The sequence below is a fragment of the Salvelinus namaycush genome, chromosome 27 (assembly GCF_016432855.1).
Source record: "Salvelinus namaycush isolate Seneca chromosome 27, SaNama_1.0, whole genome shotgun sequence".
NCBI classification, from domain to species: Eukaryota; Metazoa; Chordata; class Actinopteri; order Salmoniformes; family Salmonidae; genus Salvelinus; species Salvelinus namaycush.
The window spans coordinates 16133370-16149758 of record NC_052333.1 but is presented as its reverse complement, the minus strand read 5'-3'; the positions used below and the strand labels follow the sequence as shown (position 1 = coordinate 16149758).

The following is a 16389-nucleotide window of genomic DNA, read 5'->3' as shown; positions in this document are numbered from 1 at the left end:
TGACGTCACCGATTGAAACGCTATTAGCGCGCACCACCGCTAACTAGCTAGCCATTTCACATCGGTTACACATGCGTATGGGTCTAACGGTTAATTTGCATAATTTTGTGGAATTAAATTGGAGCATGTGTATTTATCACATGCCCACAGCCTACAGAGAGCCTATTTTGAGCACAATATCACCTCAGCAATAGAGCTGCTGGGGTGAAACCCAGTCATTGTGCAACAACTCTAAAATAAATAACTTATTAAAAATGGTGTTGATCACCACAATTAAAGAGCTACTATTTTTATTTCTCAACTAGTGCGGCTCCCATTCAAGTGCAATAGGCAAGGATGGGCATGTTATCAGAGCGCCACCCACCGCTTTGCAATATGAGCTGCAGGTAGGATGCATTTTGAAAACTGAACATTTCACTTCATATTATGAGGCATGTCTTGCCTTGCTTCAAAGTAGCCTAGACAACATCTGACCATGGAAACATGGAGGCAATTATTTTATAAGGACTTCCTTTCATATTCCATTGAAACCAGCATTTCTCTTGGTTTTCCTATCACCTTTCTTTCTTTGTAGGGAGAAGCCAAACGCACAATCCTAGTCATATTAGCAAACCATCCTAGTTGTTGCACCTTTAGATTCTCCCTCTTTCTAAGTCTCTAGCAGAGATTTTCATCTCATCAGGTGCACTGTTAAGAACGGTGTTCTCCCACGAATTGCATTTTGGAAAATGTTTGAAAATTGTCTACTTCATTACAGGAGTTGCATATTCTGTTAAGATTATGGTAATTCATCTAAATGTGATTTGTCATTCTGAGTACCGTCGGTGGACGACCTAATGGGTAACACACCCAAAGCATATGCTTCAGGTAAATTTCTGAAATGGCCGGTAAATTAAAATATTCCAGGGTTATGTTGCCTGGGGCAACAGAAACCGTGGTGTGTGCATGCAGGCACAAGCGTGTGAGTGTCTGTATGCGTCTCACCAGGCACGCCGGCCGCCAGCCCCTGTCCGAAGGCGAGCGCCGAGTTGACAGCTGCGGCGGAGATCAGCTGGTCATTCTGCTGACCCTGTTGACCTTGGCTAGGGGTCAGGGGTCTCTGGTTACCGCCCCCACGCATCACCTAGGAACCACAGGATACACAAAGCAATAGCCAATAGGAGGAGGGCAGAGGGTCTGAAACTGGTGTTATCCTTAGTAAAATGCCATGGACACAACGTGACTGGGCAAATAATGTGCATGATTGCATCAATACTTACTCTATGCATGCTGAAACAATCTACAACCACAAAGTGGTGAGCATTGAAAGACCGGCAAAAAATGTATGACAGTAGCGTTATCTAATGGGAGAGCAGTTGAGGAGAGGTCTAACCAATAGGAAGCCACTGACCTGTTGTTGGTTCTGCTGGTTCTGTCCTTGAGCCTGTTGATTGGCTGAGTTGTTGGCGGCTGCAGCCTGTTGCTGGAACAGATTGGCTGGATACACTCCCCATGGAGTTACCCCGTAGTACTGAGGAGGCATCACCGCTGGGCCTGAACACACACACATGGTACGTTGGTTGGCACATACAATGCCAGAATAGTGGGTTCGATTCCCTGGAGTACGTATATGTAAAAAGTATGCAAGCATGACTGCAAGTTGCTAAATGATACAGTTGAAGTTTACATACACCTTAGCCAAATACATTTAAACTCAGTTTCACAATTCCTGACATTTAATCCTAGTAAAAATGTCCTGTCTTTGGTCAGTTAAGATAACCACTTTATTTTAAGAATATGAAATGTCAGAATAATAGTAGAGAGAATGATTTATTTCAGCTTTTATTTCTTTCATCACATTCCCAGTGGGTCAGAAGTTTACATACACTCTATTAGTATTTGGTAGCATTGTCTTTAAATTGTTTAACTTGGGTCAAACGTTTCGGGTAGCCTTCCACAAGCTTCCCACAATAAGTTGGGTGAATTTTAGCCCATTACACCTGCTCTGTCAGGAGGAACTGAGTCAGGTTTGTAGGCCTCCTTGCTCGTACACGCTTTTTCAGTTCTGCCCATAAATTTTCTATGGGATTGAGGTCAGGGCTTTGTAATGGCCACTCCAATACCTTGACTTTGTTGTCCTTAAGACATTTTGCCACAACTTTGGAAGTATGCTTGGGGTCATTGTCCATTTGGAAGACCCATTTGCGACCAAGCTTTAACTTCCTGACTCATGTCTTGAGATGTTGCTTCAATATATCCACAATTGTCCTTCCTCGTGATGCCATCTATTTTGTGAAGTGCACCATTCCCTCCTGCAGCAAAGCACCCCCACAACATGATGCTGCCACCCCCGTGCTTCACGTTGGGATGGTGTCCTTCGGCTTGCAAGCATCCCCCTTTTTCCTCCAAACATAACAATGGTCATTATGGCCAAACAGTTCTATTTTTGTTTCATCGGACCAGAGGACATTTCTCCAAAAAGAACAATCTTTGTCCCCATGTGCAGTTGCAAACCGTAGTCTGGCTTTATGGCAGTTTTGGAGCAGTGGCTTCTTCCTTGCTGAGCGGTCTTTCAGGTTGTGTCGATATAAGACTCGTTTTACTGTGGATATAGATACTTTTGTACCTGTTTCCTCCAGCATCTTCACAAGGTCCTTTGCTGTTGTTCTGGGATTGATTTGCACCAAAGTACGTTCATCTCTAGGAGACAGAACGCGTCTCCTTCCTGAGCGGTATGACAGCTGCGTGGTCCCATGGTGCTTATACTTGCGTACTATTGTTTGTACAAATGAACGTGGTACCTTCAGACGTTTGGAAATTGCTCCCAAGGATGAACCAGACTTGTGGAGGTCTACAATTTTTTTTATGAGGTCTTGGCTGATTTCTTTTGATTTTCCCATGATGTCAAGCAAAGAGGCAGGTAGGCCTTGAAATACATCCACAGGTACACCTCCAATTGGATTTTTCCAAGCTTCTTCTGGCTGCAGGGGCAGTATTGAGTAGCTCTGATAAAAGGTGCCCATTTCAAACGGCCTCGTACTCAATTCTTGCTCGTACAATATGCATATTATTATTGGATAGAAAACACTCTCTAGTTTCTAAAACCGTTTGAATTATATCTGTGAGTAAAACAGAACTCATTTGGCACAAACTTCCTGCCCAGGAAGTGGAAAATCTGAAATCGATGCTCTGTTCTAGGTCCTGTCTATAAATGGGCATGATACGTATTAGTATACATGCACGTCATACACCTTCCCCTAGATGTCAAGAGGCAGTGAGAGAAGAAATGGAGTGTTTATCTTGGTCTGAGCTGGAATAAATCCTCTTGGAATGACGTGTCACCCATTTCCTGTTTTCTGGAAAGCGCGAGGTTGGACCTGGAATTGCCTTCTGTAAGGCTGTCGTTATAGGCGACTACTATCTCCGGCTTTGATTTTATTTGATACATGTGACAATATCATCGTAAAGTATGTTTTTTCAATATAGTTTTATTAGACTATTGAAATTTATTCAGGACGTTAGGCGTGTTGCGTTGTGTGCCTTTGTTCAGGAAGGAGAGCTTCGCGCCACTTGGCTAGTGCGCTTGCTAATTCAAGAGGGAAAAAGGACGTTCTAAATCCAAACAACGATTGTTCTTGACAAAGGACCTCTTGTACAACATTCTGATGGAAGCTCATCAAAAGTAGGACCCATTTTATGATGCTATTTCATATATTTGTCGAACTGTGTACTATTAGTTTTGCGCCCAGGTTTTGGGCACTCGCTCGCCATAACGTAAGCCTTATGTCGTAATGAAGTTATTTTTAGAATTCTAACACGGCAATTGCATTAAGAACTAGTGTATCTATCATTTCCTATACAACATGTATTTTTTAGTTATGTTTATGAATAGCTATTTGGTCAGAATATGTGTGTCAGAAAAAGTGTCCGAAAAATATCCGGACGTTGTGGGAAAAAGTAGCTACGTTAGCACAATGTATAACCACTGATTTCAGCTCTAAATATGCACATTTTCGAACAAAACATAAGTGTATGTATAACCTGATGTTATAGGACTGTCATCTGATGAAGCATATCAAGGTTAGTCAAAAATTATATATCTTTTGCTGGTTTGTTACGATCGCTAACTTTTGCTGCTGGGAAATGGCTTGTGTTTCTGGCTATTGTGGTAAGCTAATATAACGCTATATTGTGTTTTCGCTGTAAAACACTTAATAAATCGGAAATATTGGCTGGAATCACAAGATGCCTGTCTTTCATTTGCTGTACACTATGTATTTTTCAGAAATGTTTTATGATGAGTAATTAGGTATTTGACGTTGGTGTCTAATTATTCTGGCTGCTTTCGGTGCAATTTCTGATTGTAGCTGCAATGTAAACTATGATTTATACCTGAAATATGCACATTTTCCGAACAAAACATAGATTTATTGAATAACATGTTATAAGACTGTCATCTGATGAAGTTGTTTGTTGGTTAGTTTGGTTGGTTATTGGTTAGTTAGGTTGGCTTTGTGCATGCTACCTGTGCTGTGAAAAATGTCTGTCCTTTTTTGTATTTGGTGGTGAGCTAACATAAATATACGTGCTGTTTTCGCTGTAAAACATTTTAAAAATCGGACATGTTGGCTGGATTCACAAGATGTGTACCTTTCATTTGCTGTATTGGACTTGTTAATGTGTGAAAGTTAAATATTTCTAAAAAATATATTTTGAATTTCGCGCCCTGCACTTGAAGTGGCTGTTGTCATATTGATCCCGACTTAGGGCTTGCAGCCAGAAGAAGTTAACCTTTTGTCAATAGGGGGGCGCTATTTTCACTTTGTAAAAAACCGTGCCCAAATTAAACTGCCTCGTACTCTATTCTTGCTCGTACAATATGCATATTATTATTACTATTGGATAGAAAACACTCTCAAGTTTCTAAAACCGTTTGAATTATATCTGTGAGTAAAACAGAACTCATTTTGCAGCAAACTTCCTGTCAGGAAGTGAAAAATCTGAAATCGAGGCTCTGTTCCAGGGCCTTCCTATTAATTTGCTTGAAATCTATGGATATACATGCACTTCATACGCCTTCCACTAGATGTCAACAGGCAGTGGGAGGTGGAATGGGGTGTCTAGCTTGATCTGAGGTCGAACAAGAGCTCTTGGAATGACGTGACCCCAATTTCCTTTGTCCAGCAAGGCGCGGGAAGGAACCCTGGATTGCCTTCTGAAAAGCTTTCGGTATAGACGGCTAATATCTCCGGCTTTGATTTTATTTGATACATGTGATAATATCATCGTAAAGTATGTTTTTTCAATATAGTTTTGTCAGATTATTGAACGTTTATCGGGAGTTTTGGCGTTTTCCGTTCTCTGCGTTTGGTGAAGATGGACAACTTCGCGCCACTTGGCTAGCTTTGGTTGCTAATTCGACAGGAGAAGAGGACATTCTAAAACCAAACAACGATTTATTCTGGACAAAGGACTCCTTGTACAAGATTCTGATGGAAGCTCAGCAAAAGTAGGAACCATTTATGATGTTATTTCGTATTTCTGTGGAAAATGTTTATTCCTATTTTCCGCCCTCATTGCGGGCGCTGTCTCGCTATAACGTAAGCTGTATGTCGTACTAAAGTTATTTAAAAAAATCTAACAGCGGTTGCATTAAGAACTAGTGTATCTTTCATTTGCTGTACAACATGTATTTTTTAGTAAAGTTTACGATGAGTTATTTGATTAGATTAGGTGACTGTCCAAAATATCTCCGGACAATTTTGTGCAGTTTGGCTACGTATTCACATTGTAAAACCACGATTTGTACCGCTAAATATGCACATTTTCGAACAAAACATATGTATTGTGTAACATGATGTTATAGGACTGTCATCTGATGAAGTTTGTCAAGGTTAGTGAATAATTTTATATCTTTTGCTGTTTTTTTGCGATCGCTACCTTTGCGGTGAATGAATGCGTTTGTGTGGTTGGCTATTGTGGTAAGCTAATATAATGCTATATTGTGTTTTCGCTGTAAAACACTTAAAATCTGAAATATTGGCTGGATTCACAAGATGTTTATCTTTCATTTGCTGTACACCATGTATTTTTCATAAATGTTTTATGATGAGTATTTAGGTATTTCACGTTGCTCTCTGTAATTATTCCGGCTGCTTTGGTGATATTTTTTATGGTAGCTGCAATGTAAAACTATGATTTATACCTGAAATATGCACATTTTTCGAAGAAAACATAGATTTATTGTATAACATGTTATAAGACTGTCATCTGATGAAGTTGTTTCTTGGTTAGTGACTAATTATATCTCTATTTGGTCAGTTTTGTGATAGCTACCTATGCGGTAGAAAAATGGTGAAAATATGCGGTTGAGTCTTTTGCTATTGTGGTTAGCTAATAGAAATACATAGTGTTTTCGCTGTAAAACATTTTAAAAATCGGAAATGATGGCTGGATTCACAAGATGTTTATCTTTCATTTGCTGTATTGGACTTGTGATTTCATGAAAATTATGTTATATGATATCCCTGTGGCGTTAGGCTAGGCTATGCTAGTCAGCTTTTTTGATGGGGGGGATCCCGGATCCGGGTTTGTGACTCGTGAGAAGTTTTAACAAGACATTTGTGGAGTGGTTGAAAAACAAGTTTTAAAGACTCCAACCTAAATGTATGTAAACTTCCGACTTCAACTGTATATATAACTCAGCAAAAAAAGAAACGTCCTCTCACTGTCAACTGCGTTAATTTTCAGCAAACTTAACATGTGTAAATATTTGTATGAACATAACAAGATTCAACAACAGACATAAACTGAACAAGTTCCACAGACATTTGACGAAGAGAAATTGAATAATGTGCCCATGAACAAAGGGGGGGTCAAAATCAAAATGAACAGTCAGTATCTGGTGTGGCCACCAGCTGCATTAAGTACTGCAGTGCATCTCCTCCTCATGGACTGCACCGGATTTGCTGGTCCTTGCTGTGAGATGTTACCCCACTCTTCCACCAAGGCACCTGCAAGTTCCTAGACATTTCTGGGGGGGGAACGGCCCTAGCCCTCACCCTCCGATCCAACAGGTCCCAGACGTGCTCAATGGGATTGAGATCCGGGCTCTTCGCTGTAACGCAAAGCGTCCTGTAACGCAAAGCGTTGAGATTGCCTGCAATGACAACAAGCTCAGTCCGATGATGCTGTGACAGCCCCAGACGTTGACGGCCCTCCACCTCCAAATCGATCCCGCTCCAGAGTACAGGCCTCGGTGTAACACTCATTCCTTCGACGAAAAACATGAATCCGACCATCACTCCTGGTGAGACCAAACCGCAACTCGTCTGTGAAGAGCACTTTTTGCCAGTCCTGTCTGGTCCAGCGACGGTGGGTTTGTGCCCATAGGCGACGTTGTTGCCGGTGATGTCTGGTGAGGATCTGTCTTACAACAGGCCTACAAGCCCTCAGTCCAGCCTCTCTCAGCTTATTGCGGACAGTCGGAGCACTGATGGAGGAATTGTGCGTTTCTGGTGTAACTCGGGCAGTTGTTGCCACCCTGTACCTGTCCCGCAGGTGTGATGTTCGGATGTACCAATCCTGTGCAGGTGTTGTTACACGTGGTCTGCCACTGCGAGGACGATCAGCTGTCCATCCTGTCTCCCTGTAGCGCTGTCTTAGGCGTCTCTCAGTACAGACATTGCAATTCATGGCTCCTCTGCAGTTCTCATGCCTCCTTGCAGCATGCCTAAGGCACGTTCACGAGTAGGGACCATGGGCATCTTTCTTTTGGCGTTTTTCAGAGTCAGTAGAAAGGCCTCTTTAGTGTCATAGGTTTTCATAACTGTGACCTAAATTGCCTACCGTCTGTAAGTTGTTAGTGTCTTAACGACCGTTCCACAGGTGCATGTTCATTAACTTCTTATGACTGGGGGCAGTATTGAGTAGCTTGGATGAATAAGGTGCCCAGAGTAAACTGCCTGCTACTCAGGCCCAGAAGCTAAAATATGCATATTATAGACTTGGATAGAAAACACTCTGATGTTTCTAAAACTGTTTGAATGATGTCTGTGAGCATAACAGAAGTCATATGGCAGGCAAAAACCTGGAAAAAAAATCCAACCAGGAAGTGGGAAATCTGAGGTTTGTAGGTTTTCAAGTCTTTGCCTATCCAATATACAGTGTCTATGGGGTCATATCGCACTTCCTAAGGCTTCCACTAGATGTCAACAGTCTTTAGAACCTTGTTTCAGGCTTCTACTGTGAAGGGGGAGAGAATAAGAGCTGATTGACTAAGAGGTCTGTCAGAATGCCATGAGCTCAGTCAGGCGCACGCCCGTGAGCGGTAGTTGCGTTCCTTTTCCTTTCTAAAGACAAAGGAATTCTCCGGTTGAAACATTATTGAAGATTTATGATAAAAACATCCTAAAGATTGATTCTATACATCGTTTGACATGTTTCTACGAACTGTAATGGAACTTTGACTGTCTGGCCTGCACCTCGTGAATTTGTGAACTAAACGCGCAAACAAAAAGGAGGTATTTGGACATAAATGATGGACTTTATCGAACAAAACAAACATTTATTGTGGAACTGGGATTCCTGGGAGTGCATTCTGATGAAGATCAAAGGTAAGTGAATATTTATAATGCTATTTCTGACTTTGTTGACTCCACAACATGGCGGGTATCTGTATGGCTTGTTTTGGTCTCTGAGCGCTGTACACAGATTATTGCATGGTGTGCTTTTTCCGTAAAGCTTTTTTGAAATCTGACACAGCGGTTGCATTAAGGAGAAGTATATCTATAATTCCATATATAACACGTGTATTTTCATCCACATTTATGATGAGTATTTAAGTAAATTGATGTGGCTCTCTGCAAAATCACCGGCTGTTTTGTAAGCAAACATTACTAAACATAACGCGCCAATGTAAACTGAGATTTTTGGATATAAATAGGAAATTTATCGAACAAAACATACATGTATTGTATAACATGAAGTCCTATGAGTGTCATCTGATGAAGATCATCAAAGGTTAGTGATTAATTTTTTCTCTATTTCTGCTTTTTGTGACTCCTCTCTTTGGCTGGAAAAATGGCTGTGTTTTTCTGTGACTAGGTGCTGACCTAACATAATCGCATGGTATGCTTTCGTCGTAAAGCCTTTTTGAAATCGGACACTGTGGTGGGATTAACAACAAGTTTATCTTTAAAATGGAGTATAATACTTGTATGTTTGAGGAATTTTAATTATGAGATTTCTGTTGTTTGAATTTGGCGCCCTGCACTTTCACTGGCTGTTGTCATATCGATCCCGTTAACGGGATTTCAGCCGTAAGAAGTTAATTGTTTACGGTTCATTGAACAAGCATGGGAACAGTGTTTAAACCCTTTACAATGAAAAGCTGTTAAGTTATTTGGATTTTTACAAATTATCTTTTAAAGACAGGGTCCTGAAAAAGGGACATTTCTTTTTTTGCTGAGTTTATATACACACACAGACAGTACCAGTCAAAAGTTTGGAAACCTACTCATTCAAGGTTTTTATTTATTTTTTACTATTTTCTACATTGTGGAATAATAGCGAAGACAACAACTATGAAACAAGACATGGAATCATGTAGTAACCAAAAAAAGTGTTAAACAAATCAAAATATATTTTAGATTATTCAAAGTTGCCACCCTTTGCCTTGATGACAGCTTTGCACACTTGGCATTTTCTCAACCAGCTTCATGAGGAATGCTTTTCCAACAGTCTTGAAGGAGTTCCCACATATTCTGAGCACTTGTTGGCTGCTTTTCCTTCACTCTCCAGTCCAACTCATCACAAAACATCTCAATTGGGTTGAGGTCAGGTGATTGTGGAGGCCAGGTCATCTGATACAGCACTCCATCACTCTCCTTGGTCAAATAGGCCTTACACAGCCGCAAACCAGATGGGATGGCGTATCACTGCAGAATGCTGTGAAAGCCATGCTGGTTAAGTGTGCCTTGAATTGTAAGTAAATTACAGACAGGGTCACCAGCAAAGCACACCTGCACACCACCTCCTCCATGCTTCACAGTGGGAACCACACACGCGAGATCATCCGTTCACCTACCCTGCATCTCACAAAAGACACAGCGGTTAAATTTGGACTCATCAGACCAAAGGAAAGATTTCCACTGGTCTAATGTCCATTGCTCGTGTTTCTTGGCTCAAGCAAGTCTCTGCTTATTGGTGTCCTTTAGTAGTGGTTTCTTTGCAGCAATTCGATCATGAAGGCCTGATTCACGCAGCAGGGGTAACTCTGGGTCTTCCTTTCCTGTGGCGGTCCTCATGAGAGACAGTTTCATCATAGCGCTTGATGGTTTTTGAGACTGCACATGAAGAAACGTTCAAAATTCTTGACATTTTCCATATTGACTGACCTTCATGTCTTAAATTAATGATGGACTGTCGTTTCTCCTTGCTTATTTGAGCTGTTCTTGCCATAATATGGACTTGGTATTTTACCAAATAGGGCTCTCTTCTGTATACCACCTCTACTATGTCACAACACAACTGATTGGCTCAAACGCATTAAGGAAAGAAATTCCACAAATTAACTTTTAACAAGGCACACCTGTTAATTGAAATGCATTCCAGGTGACTACCTCATGAAGCTGGTAGAAAGAATGCCAAAAGTGTGCAAAGCTGTCATCAAGGCAAAGGGTGGCTACTTTGAAAAATCTCAAATGTGTGTCATTTCATCGTTTTGATGTCTTCACTATTAATCTACAATATAGAAAAAAGTAAAATATAAAGAAAAATCCTAGAATGAGTAGGTGTGTCCTCTCACTCCCCCAATGGGGAGGCATCGCCGCTGGACATGGAATAGAAATGGCAGGTGAGTGTGTATCTGTGTCTCACCCAGTGTTGCAGCAGCTGCTAGTCCAGCAGCGTAGGGGTCAGTTCCAGGCGGACCCGCACTGATGATGTAAGGGTTGGGAACAAACGCGGGAGCCAAACCTGATAACACACACAAAGAGATAGAGGTCAGTAAGAGAGGAACACACACAGTCCAAGAACAACTTTGTCACCGAATAAATTCCCAGAAATGGGTCAGCAGAGTATCATGTTGAACATGTCTTTCACCTAAAACTTACCAATGTGAGATTGCTGTGCTGCTGCCAAGGCGTACTGCTGTTGTTGGGCTGCTGTCAGCTGCTGCAGTGCTAGAGCACTGGGTCTCTGAAACAACTACACACACAGGTTATTTATTACACACACACTCTCTACCGTTCAAAAGTTGGGTCACTGAGAAATGTCCATGTTTTTTTGTTTTTTTTTAAAGAAAATCAAATTTTTTGTCCATTAAAATATCAAATTGATCAGAAAAACAGTGAGGACCGTGTGTCTAGTCTGAGAAACAGACACCTCACAAGACATCAACTGGCAGCTTCATTAAATAGTACCTGCAAAACGCCAAAAAACACCACAAGAAAATATTAAGATGGGCAAAAGGACACTAGACAGAGGAACTCTGCCTAGAAGGCCAGCATCCCGGAGTCGCCTCTTCACTGTTGACGTTGAGACTGGGGTTTTGCGGGTACTATTTAATGAAGCTGCCAGTTGAGGACGTGAGGCGTCCGTTTCTAAAACCAGACACTCTTATGTACTTGACCTCTTGCTCAGTTGTGCACCGGGGCCTCCCACTTCTTTCAATTCTGGTTAGAGCCAGTTTGCGCTGTTCTGTGACAGAGTAGTACACAGCGTTGTACGAGATCTTCAGTTTCTTGGCAATTTCTCGCATGGAATAGCCTTCATTTCTCAGAACAAGAATGGACTGACGAGTTTCAAAAGAAAGCTCTTTGATTCTGGCCATTTTGAGCCTGTATTCGAACCCACAAATGCTGATGTTCCAGATACACAACTAGTCTAAAGAAGGCCAGTTTTATTGCTTCTTTAAATCAGAACAACAGTTTTCAGCTGTGCTAACATAATTGCAAAAGGGTTTTCTAATGATCAATTAGGCTTTTAAAATGATAAACTTGGATTAGCTAACACAACGTGCCATTGGAACACAGGTTGCTGGTTGCTGATAATGGTCCTCTGTACGCCGATGTAGATATTCCATTAAAAATCAGCCATTTCCAGCTACAATAGTCATTTACAACATTAACAATGTCTACACTGTATTTCTGATTAATTTGATGTTATTTTAATGGACAAAATAAATAAAATTGCTTTTCTTTCCAAACTACCTTGTCAAAAGTATTAGAACACCTAATTTCAGGGGTTTTCTTCATTTTGACTATTTTCTACATTGTAGAATAATAGTGAAGACATCAAAACTATGAAATAACACATGGAATCATGTAGGACGGCAGGTAGCCTAGTGGTTAAAGCGTAGGACTAGTAACCGGAAGGTTGCCAGATCGAATCCCCGAGCTGACAAGGTAAAAATCTGTCGTTCTGCCACTGAACAAGGCAGTTAAACCCACTGTTCCCCCAGTAGGCCGTCATCGTAAATAAGAATTTGTTCTTAATTAGCTGACTTGCCTAGTTAAATAAAGTTTTTAAATGTTGTAACCAAAAAAAGTGTTGAACAAATCAAAATATATTTTATATTTGAGATTCTTCAAATGATGACAGCATTGCACACTTCACATTCTCTCAACCAGCTTCATGAGGTAGTCACATGGAATGCATTTCAATTAACAGGTGTGCCTTGTTAAAAGTTAATTTGTGGAATTTCTTTCCTTCTTAATACGTTTGAGCCAATCAGTTGTGTTGTGACATGGTAGGGGTGGTATAAAGAAGAGAGCCCTATTTGGTAAAAGACCAAGTCCATATTATGGCAAGAACAGCTCAAATAAGCAAAGAGAAACGACAGTCCATCATTACTTTAAGACATGAAGGTCAGTCAATACAGAAAATGTCAAGAACTTTGAAAGTTTCTTCAAGTGCAGTCGCAGAAACCATCAAGCGCTATGATGAATCTGGCTCTCATGAGGAGCGCCACAGGAAAGGAAGACCCAGAGTTAACTCTGCTGCAGAGGATAAGTTCATTAGTTAACTGCACCTCAGATTGCAGCCCAAATGAATGCTTCAGAGTTCAAGTAACAGACATCTCGACATCAACTGTTCAGAGGAGACTGCGTGAATCAGTCCTTCATGGTCTAAATGCTGCAAAGAAACCACTACTAAAGGACACCAATAAGAAGAGACTTTATTGGGCAAAGAAACACGAGCAATGGACATTAGACCAGTGGAAATCTTTTCTTTGGTCTGATGAGTCCAAATTTTACCGCTGTGTATTTTGTGAGATGCAGGGTAGGTGAACGGATGATCTCGCGTGTGTGGGTCCCACTGTGAAGCATGGAGGTGGTGTGATGGTGTCGGTGTGCTTTGCTGGTGACCATGTCTGTAATTTACTTACAATTCAAGGCACACTTAACCAGCATGGCTTTCACAGCATTCTGCAGTGATACGCCATCCCATCTGGTTTGCGGCTGTGTAAGGCCTATTTAACCAAGGAGAGTGATGGAGTGCTGTATCAGATGATTGCTACAAAGAAATCACTACTAAAAGGACACCAATAAGAAGAAGAGACTTGCTTGAGCCAAGAAACACGAGCAATGGACATTAGACAAGTGGAAATCTTTCCTTTGGTCTGATGAGTCCAAATGTGAGATTTTTGGTTCCAACGGCCGTGTCTTCTGTGAGACGCAGAGTAGCTGAACGCATGATCACTGCATGTGTATTTCCCACCGTGAAGCATGGAGGAAGAGGTGTGATGGTGCTTTGCTGTTGACACCGTCTGTGATTTATTTAGAATTCAAGGCACACTTAACCAGCATGGCTACCAAAGCATTCTGCAGCAATACGCCATCCCATCCGGTTTGGGCTTAGTGGGACTATAATTTCTTTTTCAACAGGACAATGACCCAACACCCCTCCAGGCTGTGTAAGGGCTATTTGACCAAGAAGGAGAGTGATGGAGTGCTGCATCAGATGACCTGGCTTTCATAATCCTCCGACCTCAACCAAATTGAGATGGTTTGGGATGAGTCGAACCGCAGAGTGAAGGAAAAGCAGCCAACAAGTGCTCAGCATATGTGGGAACTCCATCAGGACTGTTGGAAAAGCATTCCAGGTGAAGCTGTTTTAGAGAATAACAAGAGTGTGCAATGCTGTCATCAAGGCAAAGGGTGGCTATTTGAAGAATCTCAAATATAAAATATATTTTGATTTTTTTAACACTTTTTTGGTGATATTTCATAGTTTTGAGGTCTTCAATATTATTATGCAATGTAGAAATAGTACAAATAAAGAAAAACCCTTGAACAAGTAGGTGTTCTAATACTTTTGACCGGTAGTGTACATACATACATACACAGTCTGCTGACACGCAGTACTCAACCCTGTACCTTAGAGAGTGCTTCCCTATTTACAGTCATTGCACACTGGTCACTTTAATTATGTTTACATACTGCTTTACCCACTTCATGTGATATATTTAAGCAATAAGGCATGATGGCTAATATACCACGGCTAAGGGCTGTTCTAGTTTATAAACTGGGTGGTTCGAGCCCTGAATGCTGATTGGCTGACAGCAGTGTCAAATCAGACCGTATACCGCGGGTATGACAAAGCATTTATTTTTACTGCTCTAATTATGTTGGTAACCAGGTTATAATAGCAATAAGGCACCTCAGGGGTTTGTGGTATATGGCCAATGTACCATGGCCAAGGGCTGTAACCAGGCACTCCGTGTTGTGTCATGTTTAAGAACAGCCCTTAGCCGTGGTATATTGGCCATATACAACACCCGCTCGGCCCTATATAACTACTGCTGTACACACACAAAATATGTGTAGCAACAAATAAAATATTATTTGATTTGAGTATATACACCAGGGATTATCAACTAGATTAAACTGCGGGATTATTTTTTCTTGAGCGGATGGCCGGGGGCGGAAACTTAATTACAAATCATTTGTAGACTGCAAATTGACCGCAAGACCAGAGATACAAAATTTGACTAAAACAATCATTTCAAACCGTGCTTACATTTGAATATGATCGCGTGTCTCTGTATTATACGTAGGAATACATGGGAACAGATTTCCAAAATTAAAATGACTTGGGAGCTGATTTCCTGGTGTTTAACAGTCTCCTGTCCAACAAATAAAAACATCCGCAGCCCAAAGTCGGCTGCAGTAGTCCAGGAGTCCATGGTGGTCATCATCATACCCCACACACACACACACACACACCTGTTGTTGGTTGCTGTAGTCAAACAGCCCCACGGTGGGCTGTGAGTCCATGGCCATCTGGGAGTTGTAGTCAAACTGCAGAGGCTCCATCACAGACTCCATGGTATCCATGGTAACACCCTGTTCCACACCAGAGAAGTCCTCTTGGGGTTTGGGACCCCCGCCTCCTCCCATGGGGACCATACCCTCCCCTCCTACACACCCCCCTACACCACCCATCATGTCAGTGTCTGTCACCGCAGGCGGCATCTGGCCTTGACGACTGAAGAGAGGGAAGAGAGCAGGAGAGAACATGGTGAGATGTGTGTGTGTATGCCGGTGTGAGAGAATGTGTGTATGCCGGTGTGAGAGAATGTGTGTATGCTGGTGTGAGTGAGTGAATGTGCGTGTGTGTGCCAGTGTGAGTGAATGTGTGTATGCTGGTGTGAGTGAGTGTGTGTGTGTGCCGGTGTGAGTGAATGTGTGTGTGTGCCGGTGTGAGTGAATGTGTGTATGCTGGTGTGAGTGAATGTGTGTGTGTGCCGGTGTGAGTGAATGTGTGTGTGTGCCGGTGTGAGTGAATGTGTGTGTGTGCCGGTGTGAGTGAATGTGTGTGTGTGCCGGTGTGAGTGAATGTGTGTGTGTGCCGGTGTGAGTGAATGTGTGTGTGTGCCGGTGTGAGTGAATGTGTGTATGCTGGTGTGTGTGTGTATGCCGGTGTGTGTGTGTATGCCGGTGTGTGTGTGTGTACCTGTACTCTTTGACGTCCACGTCCAGGCCATTCTGCACAGGGAGCCCATTAGGGTTGATGACATCACTGATGACATCACCCTCTCCCTCCGTCATCTCCTTGAGTTTCTCTACTTCAAACACGGCCTTTGGTTTCTCCCTTTTCTCGTCCTCCACCTCTCCATCCCTCGGACCCTGTCAGAGAGAGAGCGAGAGAAAGAGAGAGAGAGGGATAGAGATGTAAAAGTCGATGGATGGACAGATTGAGAACATTGTGATTGAGAGATGTATCACTGTATCACTGTCACTTTATTGATCAGAGTATGAGATCAATAGAGGAGTGCAGGAAGGAATGAACCAGTAAGATGGAGTGCTAAACAAGACTATATATGCAATAGAACCTAGCGCAGGAGTCCAGGTTGTCAGTGATAAAAGTGAGTGAGTTGGTTATAGTGATAGATGAATGATAGTG

General features: G+C 41.9%; 1 protein-coding gene across 6 annotated transcripts in view; it reads right to left on the bottom strand.

The window, feature by feature from the left end:
* pum1 (pumilio RNA-binding family member 1) overlaps positions 1–16389 on the bottom strand; it is a 36001-nt gene that overhangs the window by 15393 nt on the left and 4219 nt on the right. For all 6 annotated transcript variants that reach the window (XM_038966845.1, XM_038966848.1, XM_038966843.1 and 3 more), the window contains 6 exons: positions 15940–16112; positions 15210–15471; positions 11094–11187; positions 10858–10956; positions 1391–1533; positions 985–1123 (listed from right to left, as the gene is read on the bottom strand). In XM_038966845.1, coding sequence (XP_038822773.1) covers positions 985–1123; positions 1391–1533; positions 10858–10956; positions 11094–11187; positions 15210–15471; positions 15940–16112 — 910 coding nt within the window. The remainder of the gene's footprint in view (positions 1–984; positions 1124–1390; positions 1534–10857; positions 10957–11093; positions 11188–15209; positions 15472–15939; positions 16113–16389) is intronic.